At 34.9% G+C, this 26986-nt stretch overlaps 1 protein-coding gene across 5 annotated transcripts in view; it reads left to right on the forward strand.

Annotated features, from left to right (window-relative positions):
* The window catches only part of ROBO1 (roundabout guidance receptor 1), a 408648-nt gene that overhangs the window by 318972 nt on the left and 62690 nt on the right, over positions 1-26986 (forward strand). For 4 of the 5 annotated variants that reach the window (XM_030330082.2, XM_030330085.2, XM_030330084.2 and 1 more), the window contains exons 7-15: positions 1645-1653; positions 5699-5823; positions 8670-8841; positions 16718-16923; positions 18711-18792; positions 18963-19131; positions 19233-19399; positions 24794-24915; positions 25852-26083. In XM_030330082.2, the coding sequence (XP_030185942.1) occupies positions 1645-1653; positions 5699-5823; positions 8670-8841; positions 16718-16923; positions 18711-18792; positions 18963-19131; positions 19233-19399; positions 24794-24915; positions 25852-26083 (1284 nt within the window). The remainder of the gene's footprint in view (positions 1-1644; positions 1654-5698; positions 5824-8669; positions 8842-16717; positions 16924-18710; positions 18793-18962; positions 19132-19232; positions 19400-24793; positions 24916-25851; positions 26084-26986) is intronic. The other variant, XM_030330083.2, reaches the window with a different exon arrangement.

Raw genomic sequence — 26986 nt, forward strand, 5'->3', positions numbered from 1 at the left:
TCAATGTCGGAAGTGACTTGAGAAAGCTGTTTATAGTCTGATGGAAGTTGATTGTTTTGTTCTGTTTTGTTATTGTCACTATTTTACAATTGTACCATTTCACAGAAGCAGTGAAATAGTTTCTGTATTTATACTACAGGAATGGGGGCACGTGGGTGGTTCAGTCAGTTGAGTGTCTGACTCTTGATTTCAGCTCAGGTCATAATCCTAGGGTCATGGGATCGAGCCCCACATCAGGCTTCACATTGGGTGTGGAGCCCACTTAAGATTCTCTCTCTTTCTCTGTCTTTCTCTGTCTCTCTGTCTCTCTGTCTCTCTCTCTCTCCCGCAGCCCTGCACCTCTCCACCATGCTTTATAAAAAAAAAAAATTAAAATAAATTAAATGAAAAAATAAACTATAGGAATGTATATCAAGTCAAATTAATTTGATTTAACTTAAAGACATGGGAGTTATTTATTTGAGTAAAATATATTGTTGCTGTGTATGGGGCTATTATGAAAAAGTTTTGCATTTGGCAGTTAATACCTTTTTTTCTAAAAGAATAAAACAAAACAATCACTTTCCAGTATTTAAAAAGTATGTTCGGGGCGCCTGGGTGGCTCAGTCGGTTAAGCGGCCGACTTCGGCTCAGGTCATGATCTCGCAGTCCGTGAGTTCAAGCCCCACGTCAGGCTCTGTGCTGACAGCTCAGAGCCTGGAGCCTGTTTCAGATTCTGTGTCTCCCTCTCTCTGATCCTCCCCCATTCATGCTCTGTCTCTCTCTGTCTCAAAAATAAATAAACGTTAAAAAAAAAAAAAAAAAACTAATGTACAAAAAGTATGTTACTCACGCTTCCTATACTAATATGCCCAGTGTTTCAGCCTTGCAAGCAGGTAATGTCATTATGACTTTATTAGATAAGTTTATAAAGTTTTGTCTGTTTTCACGTGTTCACATTTTTCTGTATCTTCTCAATTAAAATTCTGCAGGAATTTAAGTATAACACCTTTTAGTAACTTTGCTCCTCAACCTACTGTCGGGGGGGACCAGAAGCACTTGAGTGCTTGGTAGAAATGCAAAATCTCAGGCCATACTTCTAACCTATGGAATTATCATTTGTATTTTAAGCAATTCTTAGGGTGATTTATGTGCTTATTCAAGGATGAGAAACACAGATTTAATAGAATATCATTGGCAGCATGAACCTTTTAAAAGTAATCTGGTGGTAGAGTTGTAGGATTTAACACTATTTTGCCTTTGATTAAGATGCTTGATTTCTATTGTAAGTAGCATTAGCAGTTAATATTTATTGTGTTTTTAAACTCATTACGTATGTAGTTATCTAACCCTGTCATCTGATAGCAAAATATAGTCATTGAAAAGTGTTTTAGAATTGTATAGATATCATCCATTGTAGCTCTGTCATTTAATCATAGTAGAGATTTTAAGATTCATTTCTATTTCTCTTAAATTATTCATGATTATACTTAAAATGCTAACAAATATTCATTCATGGAGCTTATGAGCCAAATATTAATGTGTTCTTTATTTTACATTAAAGAAGTATCATTGTTAAGTCAAATCTTATTACTTTTTCTGTTTCATTTTTGTTTCTTTATTTTTATTTATTTCATGTTTTCTTTTTTTTTTGTTTTGTTTTAGTTGGGTCTGGTAAGTTGACATTTTATTGGCCATCTCCTAATCACCGTGTCACTGTGACTGGAACTTCTCTTCCCCTTTCCATCCATACCCTTCCATGTCCTTCAACCAATCAGCCTCCATGTTTCACTTGTCATTGGCCACAAAGACAGACTGCACAGAATAAAGTCTGCAGGAAGTATGGGTAACTGTGACAAAGAGTAAAGGTAATGGGGTTGCTAACCTTATGTCTTGTTAAATGATGTGTGATCTGCATTCTTTTGTTTTTTTCTGTCCTTAATTGCGTGATAAAATAAGTGATAGGACTATATCGTAGTTAAGTACTGTTTCAATTTATATCTCATGAGATAAACAAACAAAGAGAGGTGCCCAGAGAACAATGTGGGGTGTTTGTTTGGTCCAAAATATGTTTATAAATTCATGTCTGTCTATCTAAGCTTTTGTAACTATTGTTCAGTAATTGTCATTAGGAGTCCTCTTGGTGAATAACCTTGCATTAGGGCTGTTCGCACTCATTTCCATTTCTTTGTGTCAGATTCATTTCGTTTTATGTAAGAAATAATTGCATGATGCTTCTAAAATGTATCAAACTTCTCACTGATAAACTTGGCCTCATATATGTAGTCATTACGTTTCCAAGTCCTCTCATGATCAGCATGTTGGGGAAGGTACACTCACCCTTTAAAAACGCTGGAAAACCATTTTTGGAGTTTTACATGAGGATGCTAAGTACTATGCCAGGGAATAATTTGACCTAAGAAAAGCTTCCTATTTTTTAATTAAAAAGCTACATAAATATTATAAAGGTGTTCATACTAACACAGATAGGATGGACTGTTCAATAATGGTGATGTACTAAGGGGCTATTTGAAAGAAATAGCTTTCTATACGCTACTGTATATACAAAAATGTATATGGATTAATATTTAAACATAAAAAAATAAAGACAAAAGTATAGGATGAAAATGGAGGTGAATGTTTACATAATTTACTACTTATTATGTAGTCTATATTATGTAATTTTATTGATAGAATAACAAAAATGCTTAACCAGATTAGAACAATTGTCAACAAAATGGAAAAATATATCTACAACACATATGAAAAATGGATGAAATTTTCACCTAACAATAGTTCTTAAAAATAAAAAAGATGAGCATAGGAACATAATATTCCCAAAAAATAGGATATCAGTGACAAGGTAATGTGAACATAAATGTCTAATCTCACTACTACACAAAGGCAAATTGGTAGGAAATTTCATTCTCAGTTTGGCAAAGATGTTAATGTTCAGTGTTTGGGAGGTTTGGGAGGAAAATGCCCTATAGGAGAGTTGTCGGTTGAAATAACCTTGAATATAATTGGGAAGGATGTTATTGTCACTATTGTTTTTAATAGTGAAAGTTAGAAACAAATCCAAATTTAAAAGCAATAGATTGATTAAATAATTTAAGGTAAATTTGTATATGGATTATTAAAGAGTTATTGAAGTGATATTTTAGAAGAATATTTTGAAACACTATGGTCCACTTTGCATGGTTGAATTATGGGTAGTTTTCTTTTTTTCTTTGCTTGTTTGATTTTCTAAAGTTCCAATACTGACCATATATGACATTAGTAACATGGTTCTGTAGTTTTAATTATAACAAGTTGGAATGTAGCCTTTGAAAAACATTCCAGCATTCCATCATAAACTTCAAGTAGATGGATGCGATGAATGGCCTTCTCAGTCTAAATAGATAGGTGATGATGATAGATAGATTGATAGAGGCGTATGTAATCCATTTAAATTTTTCATGGAGATATAATTACATCTCATATTCAACATACATGTAGAAAAGGATTTTTTAAAGTTATATTTCTAGGACATATCTTGGGGCTGATGTCACTGTTGATGTTGGCTCGAGAATGTGCCTGCAAAATATAGTAAATTCATTTCCAGGCAGATATCCTGTGTGGAAGGATTGCTGCAGGATAAATGTAGTTAGCATAAGGGTTTGTATCCCTGGTTCCCAAATAAGTCTTTGAGGTTTGAGGAGAGCTGGCATTTTATAAAAGAAACATGGGTTCTGGCACACGTTATTAGACATGCTTCTGAGATTTAGGAAAGAGACCACCCGAAGTTTATACTTCTCTGAGTGGTTTGAACATTTATATTTTCCTACTCAAATTCCCTACATATTGGAAAGTCATATTCTCCCACTCATTTAATTAATCATTTTTTTTCTTTTATTGAAATAAACCAAACTCTCTTCTGGATTTAGTTTATTATCTAGTCAATCCTTTGAATTTTTTGATCTGATTTCTACCTCAATTATTGCAGCCCTTAACTAAGGAATCAAATGTTCCTGTATGGATATGTATGGAGGAAAATCCCCAAGAAATGATACACATGTCTGTTATTATACCTGGATAATGACAGTGTTTGCTAAATTCATGAGTAAACCACTCAATTACAATCAGAGTTAAAAAAAATTATAAGGTAGAACTTCAGTGTTACCAAATTGAACCTAAACTGTATCTCCTAACTTTGTATTTTCTTCCCTATAAGTTATAGGACATTTGAAGGCATTTGACCTGATTTTTCTGGTCTCCTATAATTTTCTAGTTAAATGGTATAATTTCTACTAAACCTCAATTAAAAATAAAAAGGGAGTATGGAAGAAATCACACTAATCTAGAAGTTAGGAGATCTAATTGCTTTCTTCAGTTTTGCCACCATGCAATCTTCAGCAAGTTCTGTTATATCTCTCTCTTAAAAAAAAAAAGAGGTTTTTACTTCAAATGAGAGATTTACAAATTTATATATAATATATATTATAAACATTTGTTTATATGTCTTAGATGCAATTGCCTAGAATGTATTTATGGAGAGAAAATTACCTTTTTCAAATCCTCGACTTCATTAACAAAGAAGTCATGTTCTTATAAGCAGTGTAGCATTTGTGGACATAATCTGAATATAATTTTCAATTCATTTTCACTTGAAGGCATTATCCTAAGTGACTGATATAAGTAACTAAAAGTACCTTTAAAGAAAAGGTTTAAAATAATGGAACAGTCTTAAAAAGTGGATTAGAAGAACCCTATCCTGTATAAACTGTTAAATGTCTGGCTTGAAATGTTCACATCAATTTGAACTGAGACAAGAGAGGAGAATAATTAGGTGTTTCAGACAGCTGATAAGAAATGAATTTGAAAAGTGTAAACAGTAGGTAAAAAGACTTACATTCAGTGCGTATTTTTCTAAGCATAAAGCACGGCCCCAAAAACAGCTTTTTTCTCTCCCCCCAGAAGTGACTCCATCAGCACACCTAGTGTTTTCAGCTGCCGTTGCTCTCAATGTAACTGACACAATTTTCTGACACTCTATTTACTGCTGGATGAAGTGGCCATTTAAAGTCTGTATAAATCAAACAGTTTGGACAAAGCTGGCAGTATTTATAATGTCAGGATGAGCAGATGTTTCAAATTTGCCCTCATTTCCATATATATTCTGTTTGAACATGCCCTTGCCTATGTAAATGAAGGAGGCATTTGACTCAACTATTGCTTTAAATTCATTTCCATTCAAGTAATTGGACTGAAGATTCTAAATGGTTATAATTTCCATGGTAGCATTTCAGGAGCTTTTGAGTTAAATTAAAGTAATTTTAGGGCCTGCTTACGTCAGGAGGTCCTTGTGTATATGATTAAAGTCCATTCAGCTTTAAGCAGCTCTAAATGAGAAAAGATACTCATTCGTACACATTTCAGGTATACATTGAATGTACAGGGTCAAATTGCAGCTCAAGAATTCTTTTTAATGTGGAGATTAATCTTAGAAGGTCAACCAGTAAAAAAAAAGAAAACTGCTTCACAAAAAATCTCTATTCTCTTCTATAAATATGCCCTTAACACTGTAACTTCGATTAAATTAAGGATGAGAATGGGTACATGTTATAGTGCATAATGAGTCATGTAAAATAATGGCAGCACTTGGGATATCAGCAAATTGTCTCCATTAGGATAATAACTACGTGTTTTGATTTGGTATAATTTGTTTCATCTCCTTTAGAACCTCCACATTTTGTTGTGAAACCCCGTGACCAGGTTGTTGCTTTGGGGCGAACTGTAACTTTTCAGTGTGAAGCAACTGGAAATCCTCAACCAGCTATTTTTTGGAGACGAGAGGGGAGTCAGGTAAGACCTTGTTCTATATTTCAGTCAGCTAAGGTGGGTGCCTGAAATGTAAGAAAAACCAAAGCATTATTTAGTTATACAGTTGTTGTTTTAAGAGAACTGAAAATTCTCTGAATACCCTAGAAGACGTCAACAATGAAAGAAAAGAAAAAAAAATCATTAATTGTTGTAATTCTAAAAGCAATTTTCCTGGGGTGCCTGAGTGGCTCAGTCAGTTAAACGTCAGACTTTGGCTCAGGTCATGATCTCACAGTTTGTGGGTTTGAGCCCCCTGTTGGGCTCTGTGCTGATAGCTCAGAACCTGGAGTCTGCTTCAGGTTCTCTGTCTCCTTCTCTCTCTGTCCTTCCCCTGCTCATGCTGTGTCTCCCTCTCTCTCTCAAAAATAAATAAACATTAAAAAAAGTCTAATTTTCCTGCCTAGTTTTGGTACATAGGGTGATATATAGCATGGTAATTATCATATATAATTTATCTTTACTTCCAATTCAGCCAAATTAAACAAAAAAAACCTGTACTTTTTCTCAGTGTAATTTAATTAATTATCATTTCTATTATTCAGATATCTGTAATTATATGTTAACAGAGATTTACAGACATTTCAAACAGATGGCAATTATTCAGTGCAATTTCTCTGAAAACGTCAGGATTCTCAACTGTCTTCTTCACTTCTTTATGTATGTTTATGTGTGTGTGTATATAGATACATATATACATAAATATCAACTATATATATCAATTTTTGCATGTCAAAGATTCATCAAACCATGTGTTAGTCTGTTTAATATAGATGTCATGTTAAATACAGTTCAGTGTATACCAATTCTTTGAAAACTATCATCTGATTGCGATTTGCTATCTAATCCCATTCTCTAAACATTTATAAACCAGAATTTTCTATATACATTGAACTAAAATGTAAAATTCTATGCTGTTACAAATTCTAAGTTCACGATTAGGCTTCACCTTAATAAAAAGGAAATTTTGAAATAATTTCACATTAAAAATAATAGGAAACTTTAAAATAGCTTTTAAACCTAAGTCTTTTTTTTCTTTTATTGACTTGCCTTCTTCAACAAAATAAGCATTTCCTATTGCTTGTTTCTGATACTTATAAAAAAGATTCTCATTCATTTTTTAATACAGTTACTCCTAGCTTCTTTTATTTTTTGCTTAACTCAATCTTGGGTGAGTTGTTTCATGGTCTTGCTTCTATTGTGTTCATATGAAGTAACATATAGGTAGTTTACTGACTGCACTCACTAATCTTTCATAAGCAATGTAACAAGTTCGCTTTTGTTTTCACTTTGGTAGGCAAATATTAAGTTGATTATGGTATATAGACCCATCATTTGAGTTACAGTACCTTTGTTGTTTCTAACACATTCCATCTGGCCTCGAAGAACAACTTTGCTGATAGCAAATTACAGCAAAAAAAAAAAAAAAAGAAAAATTTGTAGAGCAGAAAGAATTGAAAGCATATTATATAAGAAAATCTATATAGTAAATCCACTAGAACTTCTTCTTAACAGAGTAGTATTCTAATGACTCAGTTATTTAAATAAATTATTCATTAAGTTATGTAAACTCTATATCAAATCTTGAAATGATTTTGACTTGGTTTGGTTTAGTTTAATGATACAACTTGCTAAAAAAATTAAAATAAAAAAATACAACTTACTTTTTCCTAAAATTTTGTCACTGGGCATATATTCATGAAATAGTACATAAGCCTTTATAAAATTACATATTTTAAGAGGCAGTGAAACTTTTATTCATTTAATTTTTTTCATGTTTATTTATTTTGAGATGGTGGGGGCAGGGGGGTGTGCATGAGTCGGGGAGGAGCAGAGAGAGAGGGAGAGAGAATTCCAAGCAAGCTTCACACCATCAGTGCAGAGCCCCACGCAGGGCTCAATCTCATGGAAAGGAGAGATCATGACCTGAGCTGAAATCATGAGTCAGACGCTTAACTGATTGAGCTGTCCAAGGCAATTAAACTTGTAAAAAGGAACAACTTTATTTGGTTAGAAGAAATCTTGACTTTATTTATTTCATGAAGTGTTAATTTTCCATGAAATATATATATTCTCTCTAACAGGGGAACAAACTTTGAGATTCATAGGGAGAAATTTGTACCATAAAATAATATCACATCTTGTGTTGACTTTGTATATAAGATGAATTTCTACAGAAATAAAACTCCATTATGAATTCTTAAATTTAATATTTGAATTTCAAAATGATCCATAATGGTTATGCCTCACTATCTAACGGAGAAGTAAGAAACTATTTGCAGTTTGATAAAAGTTACTGAACTTTTATAATGGACAGATAACAGAGAGACTTTTTCTGGTGCCAAAAAAGTTTCTTTGAACTTAATTTGTCAGAATGTGCTTAAGTTTTAATTTTGTTTGTATATTAAAGGATTTATTGTTTATAGTCCTAATAGTCATACATATATAAAGCAAAGCTTTGACTTTGTTTTGATTAACATGTAAAAGTTTTAGCTCTGTTGATACCTACTACTTTTATATCTAGTATTATTTGAAATTGATCGTTATAAAAGCACCTATCAACATTTTGAATTTATTTAAATTTTAAAATGATCCTTAAAATGATTTAAGGCTAGGTCATTAAACTTGGTGTCTATATATGTGTTTACATCTACATATGTGGGTATGTGATTAAAGAATATTTAGCTCATTTGTGTATATATTGTGTGGTATGCATGTGTATATGTATGCATTTATATACCTGTTTATAAATATTTATGTATATATGCCAAAATATTAGAACCTAGCAATTAACCTATTGTTATTCTTTCCTTCCAAATATTGGGTTCTAGAATCTGCTTTTCTCATATCAGCCACCACAGTCAACCAGCCGTTTTTCAGTCTCCCAGACTGGTGATCTCACTATCACTAACGTCCAGCGATCTGATGTTGGTTATTATATCTGCCAGACTTTAAATGTTGCTGGAAGTATCATCACAAAAGCATATTTGGAAGTAACTGATGGTAAAGTAGAGTATTTTATTTTTAAATATTAAAGTTTGGTTTATGATCTAAAAAGTGTGCCAGTAAATGTGTTTATTTTCTACTGTATATTCTTTCTGATGGCACTTTTGGTGTGAAGCTAAAAAGGATGTCAATACAATGACGAAGTCTAAAATTCTTCTTTTTTTTTTTATTATTTTTTCAATGTTTATTTGTTATTGAGAGACAGAGAGACACAGAGAGTGAGCAGGGGAGGGGCTGAGAGAGGGGGAGACACAGAATCTGAAATAGGCTCCAGGCTCTGAGCTGTCAGCACAGAGCCCGATGCGGGGCTTGAACCCACAGTGAGATCATGACCTGAGCCGAAGCCGGTCACCTAACCAACTGAGCCACCCAGGTGCCCCTAAAATTATTCTTATTTTAAGTTGGCATATACTATAAATTTCTAGCATCAAGTCATGTCAATAAAAGCATAACAATTAAACAAGAAGTTTATAGTGAATAGCTGTACATAGGAATGTTTCCTTGTTTTAGAAAATAAAGTTATTTTTAAATCTCTTAGTGTAAAATATCGTCTTTTCCCCTCTAAATTAAGGAGATAAAATGAATTGCTGATAAGTCCAACTCACAATTCATTATAATGAACAAGTTTTCTTCAATAATATGATTTTGTCCTGTTTTTCAATTCCCTTAAACCTGATCAATTAATGCCAAGTACATTATGAAGACACCTTGATGGAGAAAATCCTCACACCGTAAGATGGAGACTAGTAATAATTTGAGAAAAAAGAAAAAATTGTATACATATAAATATATAAATATATAAATATACATATATATATACACACCTGTGTATATACATATATACCTAAATATATACATATTTATAATATAAATATAAATATACATATATACATAGATATAATATTCTTTTATTGCTGTATAGTATTCTATTATATAAATAGCTCACAATTTGTGTACTCCTCTATTGATGGATTGCTTTCAGTTTAGGGCTTTTATTAGTTAATAAAGCTAAATATCCCTGTACAAGTCTGTAGATGGGCATTTGCACTCAATTATCTTGGTTTGCCTTTTGGCAGATGAATATACCTATTTTTTTTCATTTTCTCATATATTCCAGATATAAGCTTTTATCAAATATGTGTTATAAATACTTAGTTTTAGTAATTTCCTTAATGATTTTAAGGCTTAAATAACCAATTTTAATTAGGACGAATGTATTATTTTTCTTTTTTAGTTGGTGCTTTTAATTTTCTATTCTACCTCGAGGTCATGTACACGTTCGTTCTCCTATGTCTCTTTTTAGAAGTTTTATTGTCTATACTTCTAAGATTGGAGTTCTTAATCCATTTTTATTTTTATTTTTTTTACATGTGGTATAAAACAAGGGTCAAAATTCCTTTCCCCCCATGTGGATACTAATTGTTCCAGCATCATTTATGGAAAACTCAGTGTTTTCCTCACTGAATTACATTTTAATCATAATTCAGATGAACATAAGTGTATGGGCCTACTTTTATTCTCTCTATTATATTCTGCTTATATTATGCCAGTATGTATGGTCTTAATTATTTTAGCTTTATAGTAAGTCTTATAAATGGGTAATGTAAGTGTCCTACTTTTTGTTTTGTTTTGTTTTGTTTTGTTTTGTTTTGTTTTGGGTTGGCTACTAGAGGTTCTCTGCATCTTCTTATAAATTTTAAAATTAACTTGTCAATTTTTACACACACACACACACGCGCGCACACACACCGTATACAACAACAACAACAACAACAAATGTGAGATTTTAATTTTGATTTCACTTAAATTACTGAACAGTGTAAGAAAAATTAACATCTTAACAATCTTAGTCTTCTAATTTAGGGAAATGGTATAAATTCCACATATATATGTCTCAATTTAGTTAAATCTTTAATTCTCTCAATAGTGTTTTACGCTTTTCAGGCTATAGATCTTCCCTATATTTTGACAGACTTATACCTAGGATATTTGATGATTTTTGATGTGACTGCATATATATGCATATAAATTTCATTATTGTACTGTTTGAGGCAAGATGTGCAATTGATTCTTTGTATGTTAACCCTGTATCCAGCAACTTTCTAAATACACTCATATATAATAGTTTATATGTAGCTTATTTTGAAATTTCTATGAACAAAACTGTGTCAACTGCAAATCAAACAGGTTTACTTCTTCTTTCCAATACTTATACTTTCTATTTCTCTTACCTGTCCTGCATTGTCTGTGCTCTACAATATAATGAATAGAATTGGTGATAGTGGAAATATTTTTCTTGATCCTAACCTCAGAGGAGAAGTAAGTGTAATGTTAGCTAAGATTTTAAAGATAGCATTTTGAAATTTAAAAAAAATTCTGGAGGATATTTTTAACACAATAATCTGATTAATTTGTTTCTTAGTACTCTCAGGATAAAGTTTATATTAGTTCATATGCTTTACAATTTATCTGCAGCCTCAGCTGTGAATACTGTATCTGCTCACATGCCCTCATTTTATTGTGTTTCCTATGTATTTCTTTTATCTGAAGACTTCTGCATATGTTGTTTCTACTGGCTTGAAATTTCACTTACTTCAAGAAGCATTCCCTAACTCCTCAAACATGAGCATTCTTCACCCTGTCATCTGTACAAAGATTACATCCTATACCTTCCTGCGTTCTATATTTATTTTTTTGTATTCTTCATTAGAAATTAAGTTCTATGAGAGCAGGGCCCACGTCTGTCCAGTAAATATATACTCAGTATCATACTACCAAAGTCTGGCACATAATACATACTCAATATATAATTTTTGAATGAATGGATGAAACATGGATAGAATGAACAGCTAACTCTTGGTTAAGTCAGAATTCAAGGTTATGATTATCTCATTCCAAAGCCCCAACTCTTACCCCTGTCTGTGATGCATAGTATATGTGTACTGGCTCCAGTGAGTTAGAATGACCTAAAATGTTTGTACGGTTTCTTACATACATCAAAGCTATTAGATGAAGGTTATGGAGGTGGTAATGAATTTGATAATGATCAATATAATCAGTATGTAGAAGTACAATGCAGAATTGCACAAAAATTTAATATTTCAACTTTATGTGTAGAAGCAACTTGTATATACAGGTGTACATGAGAAATGGCCAGAGAAACCTATGGTAAGATACTTTCAAGTATTTCTTACTATTCTCATTGATAATTGAAAGCAAAGCTTTCTACATGCCATCTGACGTGACATTATCATAAATTGCTACATTTATGAAACTAGATCAAGGCTAGCAATTTTTGCTAAACTAACACGAAACAAAAACCTAACACTAAATACACTAATTCGTTTTACATTCTCGGGGAAGATTTAAGGTGGCTTTGTGTGCGCTTTGTGGTGGTACTGTATTTTTAGTTTTGTTTTCTTTATTTTGGAATTCATCGATATTGCACACACAACAAGTATGGACTCGTTCTTCACAGGTAAACTATTACTATTGTGAGTGCTGGCAACATCAGTATTTGCATAAATCAAATCAAGAGGAGAGCTAGTAGGCAGAATACTTTCTGGATGCTATTTGAATGTAGCTTCTTGATCTTTATCGTTTGCAAAAAGAACAAAGACAAAGGCAGAGTAAAACAGGAGGCACAGAATTTGGTGGACTAGCAGCTGTCTTGAAAATGCTGCTTCTCTATAGCTGTGGCCTCTGCCCCAAATGGCATTTGACTCAGGAACATAGAAATCCATATCACCTATTTAACTGAAAATGTTTCTTTCCTTGATTGGTAGAATGCAAGAAAATTAGTTAATGGCTGCCAAATGATGTATGAACTTAAAAAAAAATCACTTGCATTCATCTTTCAAAAGTTACTGGTATGCAGAGAAGCGAGGGTTCAGGGGCGCCTGGGTGGCGCAGTCGGTTGAGCGGCGGACTTCAGCCAGGTCACGATCTCGCGGTCCGGGAGTTCGAGCCCCGCGTCGGGCTCTGGGCTGATGGCTCGGAGCCTGGAGCCCGTTTCCGATTCTGTGTCTCCCTCTCTCTCTCTGCCCCTCCCCCGTTCATGCTCTGTCTCTCTCTGTCCCAAAAATAAATAAAAACGTTGGAAAAAAAAAAAAAAAGAAACGAGGGTTCACTTTTATTTAAAAAAGAGATACCTGACAATTACTATTTGACGTGGACACGTTTCAGTTCCCTAACTCGTAAGTATTGTAAGATATGTTTGCAAACCAATGTTTGATGGTATGTAAATATGAACTTTTCATTCTCAAACCAGTCAATAGAAAAACCATTTTGTAATTTGTTCCCTTAAAATTATTTTATAAATGTATTTACATGTATTAACATAGTCTTTATGATCGTTGCTTTTGAAGTAACCAGATCGTTCTTCTGATGACATAGTCTCATTTTTTTAGGACCTTTATATTTTTCATGAATGTGTGGAAAAGATAGCTTTGATAAACTCTGCTGGAACAGGGCTATACCACCTGTGACACTGCCTATACCAGCAGTATTCTCACCACGATCACCACCATACTGATGCTCATTAATAATAAGTTACAGTTAGGGGCGCCTGGGTGGCGCAGTCGGTTGGGCGTCCGACTTCAGCCAGGTCACGATCTCGCGGTCCGTGAGTTCGACGAGCCCCGCGTCGGGCTCTGGGCTGATGGCTCAGAGCCTGGCGCCTGTTTCCGATTCTGTGTCTCCCTCTCTCTCTGCCCCTCCCCCGTTCATGCTCTGTCTCGCTCTGTCTCTCTCTGTCCCAAAAATAAATAAACGTTGAAAAAAAAATTAAAAAAAAAATAATAAGTTACAGTTATTCAGTGCTTCCTTTGTGCCAGGCACTAATGCTACCATCTTTTCGCATATCAACGATTTCAAATCTGACAACATCTCATTTTACAGATCAGGGAATGGAGGCAGAGACTGGTGAAAAGGTAGGCCCCCCGATCATACAGATACTAAGTAGCAGAACTGAGACTTAAAACAAAAGTTTGTACTGTTCAGTATGGTAGCCAGCTGCCACATGAGATTATTTAAATTGGAATTTCAATTACTTAAAGCTAAATAAAATTACACGTCTAGTTCCTCATTTACTCTAGCTGCACGATCCATGGATGCTGTTGGCTTTTGTGCTGGATAGCACGCTTGCGGAACATTTTCATTTTAGGGCTACATCTTCCTCTAAGATGCATTTCTTCACTCCTTAAAATTCATTTTAATAATGATAACTCATTCTAATAATACCAGTGTAAAATATTAGAGCCTTGATTTGAGGTTTGACTCAGAAATGGACCTCACTGTAGGGGCGCACCTGGGTGGCTCAGTCTGTTAGGTGTCTGACTCTTGATTTCTGCTCAGGTCATGATCTAATGTTTTGTGACATGCAGCCCCAGTTGGGCTCCGCACCAACAGCAGGGAGCCTCCTTGGGATTCTCTCTCCCCTTCTCTTTCTGCCCCTCTCCCTGTTTGCACTCTCTCTCTCCCTCTCAAAATAAATAAATATTTTTTAAAGAAATGGACTACACTCTTTAGTTTGTGTAAATTTATGTTTACGTAAATGATAGATGAAATGAAACATAGATGTCATCAGTATTTTATTCTACTCTGTGACAACACAGAGTATTTAATTTTTTCTACCTAAAAATGTGAAATGGCTTTAATGAACTCCTTCAGCTCTGATTTACCTATCTATCAGGTTTTTACAGAAAAGGGCAAATGGCAGTATCATAATCCATATATGTTTCTAGCTTTTTGCAATTAACAAAGCTTCTTCATATCTGTTATTCCGTTTAAATCTTCATAGCAATCCCCTGAGCTGGCTAGAATGTTATTATCTTCCACAGATCAAACAAACAAACAAAAAGGGAGGCTTAGAGAATTTAAGGAAGCTGCCCAAAGACACATGACAGATGGAGCTGATAATTAACTACACTCCTCTTCTCTTGCCTTATTTTTGTAAACTACCCAGTATAAACCAGGAAGAAATAAATGACAGAGAAACAGCATCATTAGACTGGGTTGGGATAGGATGGGAGGTATGAATGATGCTAAAAATGATACAAACATTGAAGAACTATAAAGATACACGAAACTGAATAACCCCCCAGATATTGGATTATTTCTAAATATAACAAGACTACCAAATGTAAGCCACTCCATTACTGGATTTAATTACAATCAGTAATAAAGAAACACTGCTACTAATTTAATTAATGTCTAGAAATGAATATTCATTCATTCTTATAATCAAGGGAACACAGGTGGTAGAATCTTATGAAACCCAATGCAATAAAACACTTTCATTCTTTTTTCATACTTATCAGGAGGGGCCTCTAATTTGATTTCAGCCAATCTCAGCAGAAAATGTTGCAAAGATGAAACAGTTCTAAACAAAGGAATTAACTAACTTACATTTTTCATCTGTGGAGTCCCTGAAACACTCCTGCCAGGTTACAAACTCCAGCCTGCGAACACGCCTCCCTGATATTAGCAAATTTCATACCAGTAATCAAGGCTGGTAGAGAACCAGAAGGGTGGAGTGAAAAGGCAGTCGCTGATTTCACTCTCTTGCTTTCTTGTTTTTGCTTAAATTGAATGCACAAAACTAATAATTATTGCATGGTAAATGAAGAACAAAGTGAAGTGTGGCTCCAGCTTGTGAAACTCTTTGGTGCATAGAACTTTGAACATGACGCATCCAGCTTGGCAAATTCTTGCATGCAAAATTTGGTTACTCTGGCAACCGGTTTCTTTTAATCAGGAGACTTCTTAAAACTGTGTTTTATGTATTTGTGACTTAAAAATGTTTAGCTAATATTCAGAATTTATAGCTTGTTAATGACAAAGATTTCTTACACCTAGTTTTTAGGTTTCAGTCATAATGAAAAACACCATCTATGGAGTTTCGCCTGAATTGACTAATCAGGGGATGAGAACTGAGAACATCTCTCTAATGCAAGCTATTCTAGTTAGTCTGCCGTTGTTTCTGATTTTTCCCCTAAATAATGGCTTTCTTACCTGAGATAAAGTTTTTAGTTTTTCATATAATAAGAAGAACAATTTTTTTTTTTTTACTATGAAAATGCATTCCATTGTTTCCTTCTGTAGTACATTAAAACTACTAAGGTGATAGAATTTGCAAAAGTGTTTTTCAGGCCCTGGTAATTCCAGGATGCAAGTACGGTATTTTTAGGTTAGGGGATTGGCTTGAGTTATATTTTTGGATTAGCCTACTAACAATGGATTTTGGGCACTTTTTCAGTTTTTTATGTATTCATTAGGTTTAGGAAATTTTTACCCATGTATTCTGTTAATAGAATTCCAAGGTAGAGCTCAAGCATATTGACTTGTAAGTCATGAAAGTCTAAAGCACTTATTTGAATCCAAAATTGCCAGACATGCTGGTATGATGCCATAATTTTTTACATTGGGCACAAAACAGTTATCAGATAGCAAGCTGACTTTAGTTCATTTATGAAAATATCGTCTCATTAGTTTCCTTGGGGTAGGTGGTTATTTGTTGTGTTTTATTTTTACATATTTTAATGTTTAAAAAGTACAGCATTCCACTTTTCACCACTATGCATATACTTCGCCGTCCACAATTCTTATTTCCTCCTCAGACTCTTAAGTGAAAGAGGTCCCTTGACAGAGTAGCATGCTCAGGCAGTTGTGGGTCATTGGAAAGGACTGCATTGTATCTCATTTTTATGTCCTGAACCAAAGCATCATATGAATGCATTCTGAATAATGCATGGCTCCTACTTTAATTACTTGTTTAATTAGTTTGTTTCAAAGCCTAGAGCAATTGCTGTTGCTTGGATGATTAGAAAATTGCTTCCAGTTGTAGAAATCCATTTCCTGTTTCTTCTGGCAGTGATTGCAGACCGGCCTCCCCCGGTCATTCGACAAGGTCCTGTGAATCAGACTGTGGCCGTGGATGGTACTTTAGTGCTCAGCTGTGTGGCCACAGGCAGTCCAGCACCCACGATTCTTTGGAGAAAGGATGGAGTGCTTGTTTCAACCCAAGATTCTCGAATCAAACAGCTGGAGACAGGAGTGCTGCAGATCCGATATGCTAAGGTAACTTAAAATGACCCCCTGCGTTTCCCGTTTGATCCACTTTGGTTTTTGCCTCCAGCAACTGGTGCTGAAGTCTCACGTTTTAGAACCAATGAAATGCTGAATAACAATACTAATATATTTTTAATTGATGCTTTATTCTTTTATATATTTAACATGATTTGATTCAAAACTTAGCTCATAGCAAGTAATGTAAGGGGTAGTTTTTGTTTGTTTTAAGGAGAAAAAATATTTTTGAGACGTGTTGAAGAAAATAGACAGGAACTTGTGGGAGAAAAAAATGCCTTCCAGTTAGTGGTATAATGCAGTCATTCCATAAAGGATTTTTCAAAGATATTTCTCCAGTACCATTTACCTACAATGTCCATGAACGGTTCTTCTCTGTGAATATTTGGCTCCACATTTTGCAGAGACAGAACACTATACATGCAAACAAAAACTATGTAGCAGGTGTCCACACTGAGTGCACATTTCAAATCAGAATGTGAAATGATGAAAAGCCCACAAGTCTATGAGAACAATTTAGGGATTTACCTTCCCAGGGCATCACACCTCCCTACCTGTTCTTTCAGGACTGTGTTGTTTTGTTTTGATTTTGCCTTTTCTTTTAGGTCAAGATCAGACAAGCTCACAAGGCATATGAAAGAACAGCTTTGACAGCAATAAACATAAATTTCACTCGCTTTATTGCCTGTTGTGGGTGGCTTCTTGGGAGTTTTGGATGAGCATGAGAGTTCATATTACGTGCCATGAAAGTTAATATGTTGTACTTCTTTGTGAGGACGATTGCAGTTTTGTTCCTGCAGTTACCAGAGCAAGATGGCAACATTCTTGCTTTATCAAGTGTTACTCGAAGATAGAGTTACTACCTTAATTAAGCAAAGGTGTATGGGTTTGTTATGCTAGTGATATTTTTTTAAAAAAAATTTTTAACGTTTATTTATTTTTGAGAGACAGAGAGAGACAGAGCATGAGCAGGGGAGGGGCAGAGAGAGAGGGGGACACAGAATCCGAAGCAGGCTTCAGGCTCTGAGCTGTCAGCACGGAGCCCGACACGGGGCTTGAACCCATGGACCGTGACATCATGACCTGAGCCGAAGTTGGATGCTTAACCAACTGAGCCACCCAGGCACCCCTACTAGTGATCATTTTAAAGCTGAAGATGTGACCCCGGTTTGTTTTCTGGCATTCAGTCTTGAGAAGGGAAAGAGACCATTCATTCCAGCTGAGGTTTGACCTTATACTTATTAAAATTGCCTTCGGTCACAGGTTGAAAAAAATAAAATAAAATGGGAAAAGAGAGTGAATACTTTGAGAAGAAATCATTTTGTGTTTATCCTTTTTCTATAATATATGTTTATCTCAGATAGACACATGGATGTAACTCTAATTAAATATGAAATAGCAAGAATAGTCATTGGCTAAACTTTATGAGGATTACCATGTGACATTGAATATGAAGATATAATTTAGTAATTAAAATTAATGCTCTGAATTTGAGTACCTCATTGTTTATTGTCCCTGACACTGAAAATAGTGATAAAGTAAAGCAATTACACATTATATTTTTGTTATACAATTAAAATAACCATATAAAATCTTATTTTCTGTATTCATGTAATATTTTCCTTTACATTCAGTAAAAATATATTCAATTAAGAGGAAGTTTCTAGTTATTGAATTTTAATGTAGTTATCCATATTCATGGGACATATACAAACCTATCATTGCTTTTCCAGCCCATTGAGCTCTCGATTGTTCCAAATATTTATTTTCTGTCTTCTCAGCTGGGTGACACAGGTCGGTACACCTGCATTGCATCAACCCCCAGTGGTGAGGCAACATGGAGTGCTTACATTGAAGTCCAAGGTAAATTAGATAGCATTTTTGCCTTAAAGCATAAAAGGAGGTTGTTTATTTACTGGCAAATGGACAAAGTGGATGTTCTGATGCCTGAAGAGGTGTATAATTGTGTAATCTACCTTTACGTGCTTATCTGTGTATGTGTAAACATCTGTCCTCTTTTGCCCTTTGATTAGAATTTGGAGTTCCAGTTCAGCCTCCAAGACCCACTGACCCAAATTTAATCCCTAGTGCCCCCTCAAAACCTGAAGTTACAGATGTCAGCAGAAATACGGTAACCTTGTCATGGCAACCAAATTTGAATTCAGGTGCAACTCCAACATCTTACATTATAGAAGCCTTCAGGTAGAGTAAAGATGATGTTTCCTAGTTGGTCTTTTTGTTTTGTTTTGTTTTTTTGGTTTACCATGAAATATACATGTTCTAACTTGTGTATCTTTCCTCAGCCACGCATCTGGTAGCAGCTGGCAGACTGTAGCAGAGAATGTGAAAACGGAAACATTCGCCATTAAAGGACTAAAACCTAATGCAATTTACCTTTTCCTTGTGAGGGCAGCAAATGCATATGGAATTAGTGATCCAAGCCAGATATCAGATCCAGTGAAAACGCAAGGTAAATACTGATCTACTCAACCTTGTGACACCTACTTGTCCTTAGATGTAATTTTATAAGCCAGTAATTTGTACTGCATAATGCTACAATTGCATACATAATATAGATCTGTTCTTCGAGTTGCTCAATTAATTTTTAATACACAAACACGTTGTCGGAAAACTTTATTGTTTTCTGTACCACATACTCTAAGATAAGATTGATAAGAAAGAGCAGCGTTCCCCATTTTATAGAATCATAATCTAATGAGATAAAAATACTATGTATTTTTGTATTATATTTGATTTCTTGATTTTTAGATGTGGTTATATGTGGGTGTAAAATCTTAATCACATAATAATTGTGTTTAAGATTGAGTCAATTTCACCTGTGTTGAGATTAGCGCTCATGAATTTCTGGATGAGTTTTGAATATCACAACACTAGTCAAGTAATATTTTGTGGAATATCAGGCAAGTTTAAGAGAGGTTTGGAAGATAAACTTGAATTTGTTCTTAATTCAGCTGTGCAGTCAACCTCCTATAAAGCATGGGGAAAAATAATTTAGGTCTGTGCATTGCCTGGCCTGTCTTTCATTGTCAATTATTTGAGCTGTGATATATTAAACTTTTAAACGATGTCATGTATATTTGGTCAAAGCTGGGTTAAAGAAACAGATAAAAGGAAAATGAATATGTAGAAGCTACTTCTAAAAAACATTTGAAATTAGAAATCTGCTTACTTGGGCCACATTCTAGATGTACTGCTTTTTACTATCTTTTATGAATAAAATTTGTGTTTAGCTTTCAGCAGGTTATCTCCTATCCACCACCATACTCCACTTGTTATTTTAAAGCTTTAAGAAGAGTAAAATTTACATGATGAATAAAAAGATGATTTGAGTCAAGCTTTAACTTTTTAAAAGATATATTGTCATCGTAATTAAAGTATGGTTCTCCTTATATTAAAAAAGAAAGATGATTCTAGATGGTAGTGATTAGAAATAGACAGTTATGGGGCGCCTGGGTGGCTCAGTCGGTTGAGCGTCCGACTTCAGCTCAGGTCACGATCTCACGGACCGTGAGTTCGAGCCCCGCGTCGGGCTCTGGGCTGATGGCTCAGAGCCTGGAGCCTGCTTCCAGTTCTGTGTCTCCCTCTCTCTCTGACCCTCCCCCGTTCATGCTCTGTCTCTCTGTCTCAAAAATAAATAAACGTTAAAAAAAAAAATTAAAAAAAAAAAAAAAAGAAATAGACAGTTATTTTCTCAACAGACAGAGGAATCGTGATGTCTCAATCTTGAGTTGTACCTTTTCAAAGGAAAAAATGTCACTTACTTAAAGTGGTAGAAACAAGTTGTGCACTTGAACTACTTTTTCCTGATTTTAGAGAGGGTCTGCCAACCATTTTGCATGTTTTGTCTTTTCTAATGAGTGTATAAGGAATCTCTGTTGAGGGACCTTTTGTTCCAGAATTTACGGAGAAAGCAAATGGAGTTGCAGAACGTGCCCACATTTGTCTCTTGCTGTATGAGTCCAACACACCCAAATGCCTATATTTGCTCTGATGATTCACCTCATCAGGAACGCTAGGACTCTTGGATCTTGCTTTAATGCAGTTTGAGGTTTTCAATATTAGATACACATTTATAAAGAATGCAGACCTTTGACAGTTGTAAAATGAATTTAAATTTCTGTCCCCAGTACACGGGTCTCTACCTAGGAGACTCCTCTAAGTGAAAGTTTTGACTGACTGCTACTCAACTACCTACTCCTGTGAATTGTCTTGTAATAAACGTCCTTATTTGTAAATGATGTGGCAATTAACGTTTAATCTGAAAATTAACTTAAGCCTTTTTACATTTTAACTGACTTAGTGGAGCAACGTAAGTGGGATGAACCCCTGTCAGTGGGAAGACTGGAGGTACAGTGAGGTAGGCATACGGTTTTGAAGTCAGGAGTCTCTGTCTCATCTCCTGAACCTGTTAGCTCTGCAGCCCTGAGCCAGTTAGTTTGTCCTGAGCTTCAGCTTTCCTCACCTAAAACATGCAGCTAAAATCCGTACTCCACAGGTTTGGACAAGGATTCATCAGCTTATGAGCATCCAAGACTCAGATCTCGTTTCTGTTTTACGCCGTAGGAATTTGTTACTGGACTCGTGTTTCTTTCACTGTCTGGACTAAAAATAAAGGAAGTTGATAACATTTGCAGATGCCATAACACTGAGAAAGACGAGATTGCAGAATGAGAGCATCAGAATTAAATACATCTCAACAGACTGAAGTGATGGGTCAGCACTGACAAGATTAAGATTAATGGAGCGAATTTAAAACTTAACGTTTTAAAAGTTAGCTGTAGAAAGACAAACTGAGGACCCCAGGCCTAAAGGGGGAGTACATGTGTGTCAGGGTGGTGGGGGCAGACAGAGTTCAGTGTTTTGAAGCCCGTTAAAACACCTCTGACCAATTGAGTGTTGTATTTGCCAAAAGAACACACGTAGTCTTAGCTGGCATTAGCAGAACTACGTCTGGATCAAGTCATCTCCTCCCTTTACCCTGAACTGGTCAGATTATGAATGGAATGATGTGCTCCTCTTGAGCGCTACGTTTTCGGGTAGACTTTTAAGAGGAGGACAGTGAGCATACTTGGTGGGGCTGCCAAAACAAGTCCAAGGAGTAGACGTAACATTGCTGAAGGTTTCGTTGTCTAGTTCTTGGACTGCGTTTGAGATGCCCTGAAGCCCAGCTGAAGGTTAGGCTGCTATTGGTTGGAAATTGATTCCTAAGAGAACAGTCATGGTGTCTGTAGCCATTTCAGTAACATGGCTGCAAAAATAAGTCTTCCCCAAAGAGGGATTCCTATGAAGGAGTTGGGTCGCAGTTAAAGGTACAAGGCCTAGTTTCCAGTTCAGGAGTCAGGTAGACCCGTTTCACAGCCAGGCTTAGAGCCTTGTCACACAGCTATCGAGATGTCTCTTCCCCAAAACAGGATTTGATGCTGCAAGGAAGATGCCGTGAGTCGCGGGCGAGTAGTGGGTGTGTGGGCCGTTGCTGGCATGCTGGGCTTGCCGCTCCTGTAACCACTGTGCTTCATCCATGTGTCCTGTTTGCATAGTATTCTGAGCCCTATCTTTGAAGAATAGGTCCAGCGACACAGCATGTACAGCATGGGTATGGTATAGATAATAAGAACTCAGTCATTGTAAATAATGAAGCGGGGCCTGGGTCGTCTGTCTTCAGAGACTGTGTATAAATTCCAACACTTGGGAAGCAACTGGATAGAATTACAATCTAAAATTTCCTCCCAGTTTAGTTCTGAATGTTCGGAAGGACCTTTTACATTATAATCCTTTTCTTTTTTTTCCCAAGAGGAGAAAGAGGACAAGCAAGAACAGTAACAGGATCAATTCAAAAACACCTGAGGATAGAAGCTCACATATGAGAGGACGTGTTTAGAAGCTGACATAATGATGTATTTTTCATAAAGTAATTCCCTTTAACTCACCCAATGTTTGTTAAACACATTCTGTATGTATGGCTCCGTGCTAGGCGTTCTGGGTTCACACAGATTAACTCAATACCTGCCTTCAAGACGCGGACTTCATATGACTTAACGAAATTCAGTTCTCCTAGCCGTCCTCAGATGTCGCCACCATCGGTAGTGCCATTTAACATGTGAGAAAACAGAAAAATAGTGAAATGGCTGATCAGTTGCTGAGTTGGGGTGCAAACCCAAGTCTGTCCTATTCCCAGGACTTCACTCTTACCCTAGAGATAGAAGGTAGTTGAAGTCATGGGAGCAATAGAAACCCAAAGGGAAGAGAGAGGTCCTGAGATGGAAGGGTGACAGACAAGTGCTTTTCATCTGAACGTTGTGATAATCAGTTGCCTGAGGGCCAGTGTTATCCAAAGATATTTGTAAGTGATGATAAAGTATGAGAAGCCAATATTATCTCCATTGTTTTTCTCATCTTGCTTCTTTATAAGCTTAATTGATAGGCCCAATATATGTATAGTCAAGAGTATTGTATCTAAGAGTGTGAAATAGCACTCTCGATCTGTCTTCTGTTCGCTTGCCTTCCATGGAGTCCATCAGACCTTGGCAACCTCATTTTTTTGTCATTTCAAGGTTTAATTTAAATTCTAGTTAGTTAACATACAGTGTAATACTGGACAGCCTCATTCTTAATATACATATCTTTTCCTTCTTGTTGAGAGTAAGCTCTTTAAAGACTGAAACTAAAATTTGGAAAACTAAAATTATCATTTCTGTTGTTTATGGGATAGTCAGTATTCTGGAATGTATATGCCAACATATAATACTATGAGAAAAAGAATTCTGGCCACAAAAAATTATTTATTTTCTTTCCTGCTTCACCCTGTATTCCCTTTTATTATTATAATCAGAGCAAAATATATGTATTTGGAAAACCTTTTGAGAAATGGGCAATTTTTACTGAGTAGAGACTTTAGTAACTTGAACAAAGCCCCTCCTTTTTGGGGAAAAATAAAGTGCAACATAAATGAACACTTGTAGTAGTTTAATTCTTACTTTGTTTGAGGTCTCCTTTCTTAAATTTTGGTGTTCTTGAGATTGAGAACTTTTTATTAAACCTTCTGTACAGTGATACAATAAGTGAACCAAAGCAAACCATCAGTTAAATAGATGTTAAGTGCTCTTTCCTCATCAGATTTATTTTGTTCTTTTCTTTTTCTTTCTTCTTCTTCTTCTTCTTCTTCTTCTTCTTCTTCTTCTTCTCTCTTCTCTCTTCTCTACTCTACTCTACTCTACTCTACTCTATTTCATTTTATTCCATTCCATTCCACTGGTGGCTTCTCTATCCGCCATTGTAGGTACTAATAACTTACCATGTATCTTTTTGGGGAGGATATCTAAATTCATCGTATAAGATGTGAGGTGTCTATTTTCTTTCTGTGCCTGCTTTATACTTCCACATTTCTATTCTTTTCATTTCTCATCCACTCTTGCAATTTCTGGATCCTTTCTTGCATACACAAGATTACTGTAGAATTTTGTAACAAATTCAGAGGGATTGCACCAACTCTCATGCTTGGCAAGAAAGCCATCATTACATGGTAGGAGGCGCCCTCAGATGCTGCTTTGTGTCATAGTTATTTTTGCTTCCTGCTCTTTCTTGCTTTCTACTTGTCCTCTGCTGTTCTCCCTCTCTCTCTCTCTCTCTCTCTCTCTCTCTCCCTCCCTCCCTCCCTCCCATCATCTACTTGCTAATGAAAACGTCAAGCTGTTCCTATTTTCTTCTGTATAACGGGTTAACTTCACAGTTGGAATGATTCTTCTTTTCTGAGAGTTGCCATGCCTGAAAGGATTGTTTCACTATGTGTTCATTCAGGTCAGTTACATTGTGGAGGATGTAACACAATCTTCTTGGATTGTTGCAGATGTTCCCCCAACAAGTCAGGGAGTAGATCACAAGCAGGTCCAGAGAGAATTGGGAAATGTTGTACTGCACCTGCACAACCCCACCATCCTTTCTTCCTCTTCAATCGAAGTACACTGGACAGTGAGTCATTGTTGCAATATTTGATTTCAGTTTTAATAAGATGACTCCTGGGGGATCATTATATGAAAAAAATGTATTTATGGAACAGATTGCTTATAACTATATATATATATAGTTATATATATAGTTATAGTTATATGTAGTTTTATATATATAGTTATATATAGTTATATATATAGTTACATGTGTATAGTTTTATATATATAGTTACATATATATAGTTATATATATATATAGTTACATATATATAGTTATATATATAGTTATATATATAGTTACATATATATAGTTATATATATAGTTATATATATAGTTACATATATATATATATACACACACACACACCCACACACACACATATAGTTGACTACTTTTCCACCAATGACAACTTTATAATGTAAGTATTGTTTATTATAGTAGCTGTGCACTGGCTTTAAACAAAAAAAAAAAGTTTCATGTTGTATTTTCTATTATACTGTAATAGTAAACTTTATCATTCTCAAAGAAAAGAAACACAGAATATTAATTATAAATATATAACTTGTGATAGGATCATTACCACATAATTTTTTTAAACCTAGAAATATTTCTAGGTAGTATTAAGTAAATGTTTGAAATTAGAAAGTGGTGAAACACATTTTCTCATCCTTTTGGTCCTGACATATCTCTAGATGTCTATCACAGAACTGTCATGATGCCTAACATTTCTGCACAAACCATAGAAATTAATATCTAATATTAATATATTAAGCTGAAAAGTGAATACATTATAAATGATAGTGATTCATTTTTAGTATTCTATCTTATATAAACTAGAAAACTATAAAGTGAAGCCAGATAGAATTTTTTGCATTTTGTCCCATTTAATTTTCATAATTTTTAAATAAACCAATAAAAAGATATAAATGGTTACATTTTTATTTGTCCTTTTAATAGGTGGACCAACAATCTCAGTATATTCAAGGATATAAAATTCTTTATCGGCCATCAGGAGCCAACCATGGTGAATCGGAGTGGTTAGTTTTTGAAGTGAGGACCCCAACCAAAAATAGCGTGGTTATCCCTGATCTCAAAAAGGGAGTCAACTATGAAATTAAGGCTCGTCCTTTTTTTAATGAATTTCAAGGAGCAGATAGTGAAATTAAGTTTGCAAAGACCTTAGAAGAAGGCAAGTATGAAATGTGTGATTACTGTGCTCTGCAATATATTTGTTAGGTTTTTATTAACTTAATTGAAGAAATGTTAATGTTACTACTGACACTAATTATTAACTGTCTTGATATTGAACATTATATTTTGCTAATAGAATTTGTTCAGTTAGAGCTTCTGAAGACCAAAATTCCATAACATATGACTTGCTTTAATAGTGGCCTCTGTAAAAATGTGCAAATGTGAACTGAACTGTGTGTTACTTAATGGCATATATAGGACATACTCAATTGTTCAGAACTAAAACTCACATTTAAAGATAAACTTGTTCTCAATGTGCTTGACTTTCCATTAATTATTTTCCATTCACTGATTGAATGTTACTTTGAGTAATGATTTATAAATAAGGTGAGCATTGACTTGGTTTTCCCAGGACTTTCTGGGGTTAGCATTTTATGCTTATGCCTCATGTCTATGGAAACCGCTCAGCTTTAGAAAAACCACTATGATGGGCTACTCTATAACTGGAGTTTTAAACCCTTATTTACAGAAAGGTTAAATGTCACAAACATATTCTTTAATAAAACCAGAATTTTCTGTAAAATGTGTTTATTACTTTGATTACATACATGATAAGGATATAGTTAATGTCATGGGTGATTAATGTATACCTTTATACTTTGGAACGTTTGTAGGGAGAACATGAGACTAAGGTTATAGGGTAGGAGAAACAAGAATTTTCCTGGCATATTTTGTGGAGATAATCTATGTAACTTTGGTTATGGAAAATTCTCAATAGCTAAAGAGTTAGCAATATTGAGGAGACACTTAAATCATTTGGGACGATTCAGACTTGGATGAGACATATGCATATATTGACATAGATTTTATATAGTTACTACTTGACTTTAAATGTTGTTTC

This window comes from Lynx canadensis, chromosome C2 (genome assembly GCF_007474595.2).
Source record: "Lynx canadensis isolate LIC74 chromosome C2, mLynCan4.pri.v2, whole genome shotgun sequence".
Classification (NCBI taxonomy): Eukaryota; Metazoa; Chordata; class Mammalia; order Carnivora; family Felidae; genus Lynx; species Lynx canadensis.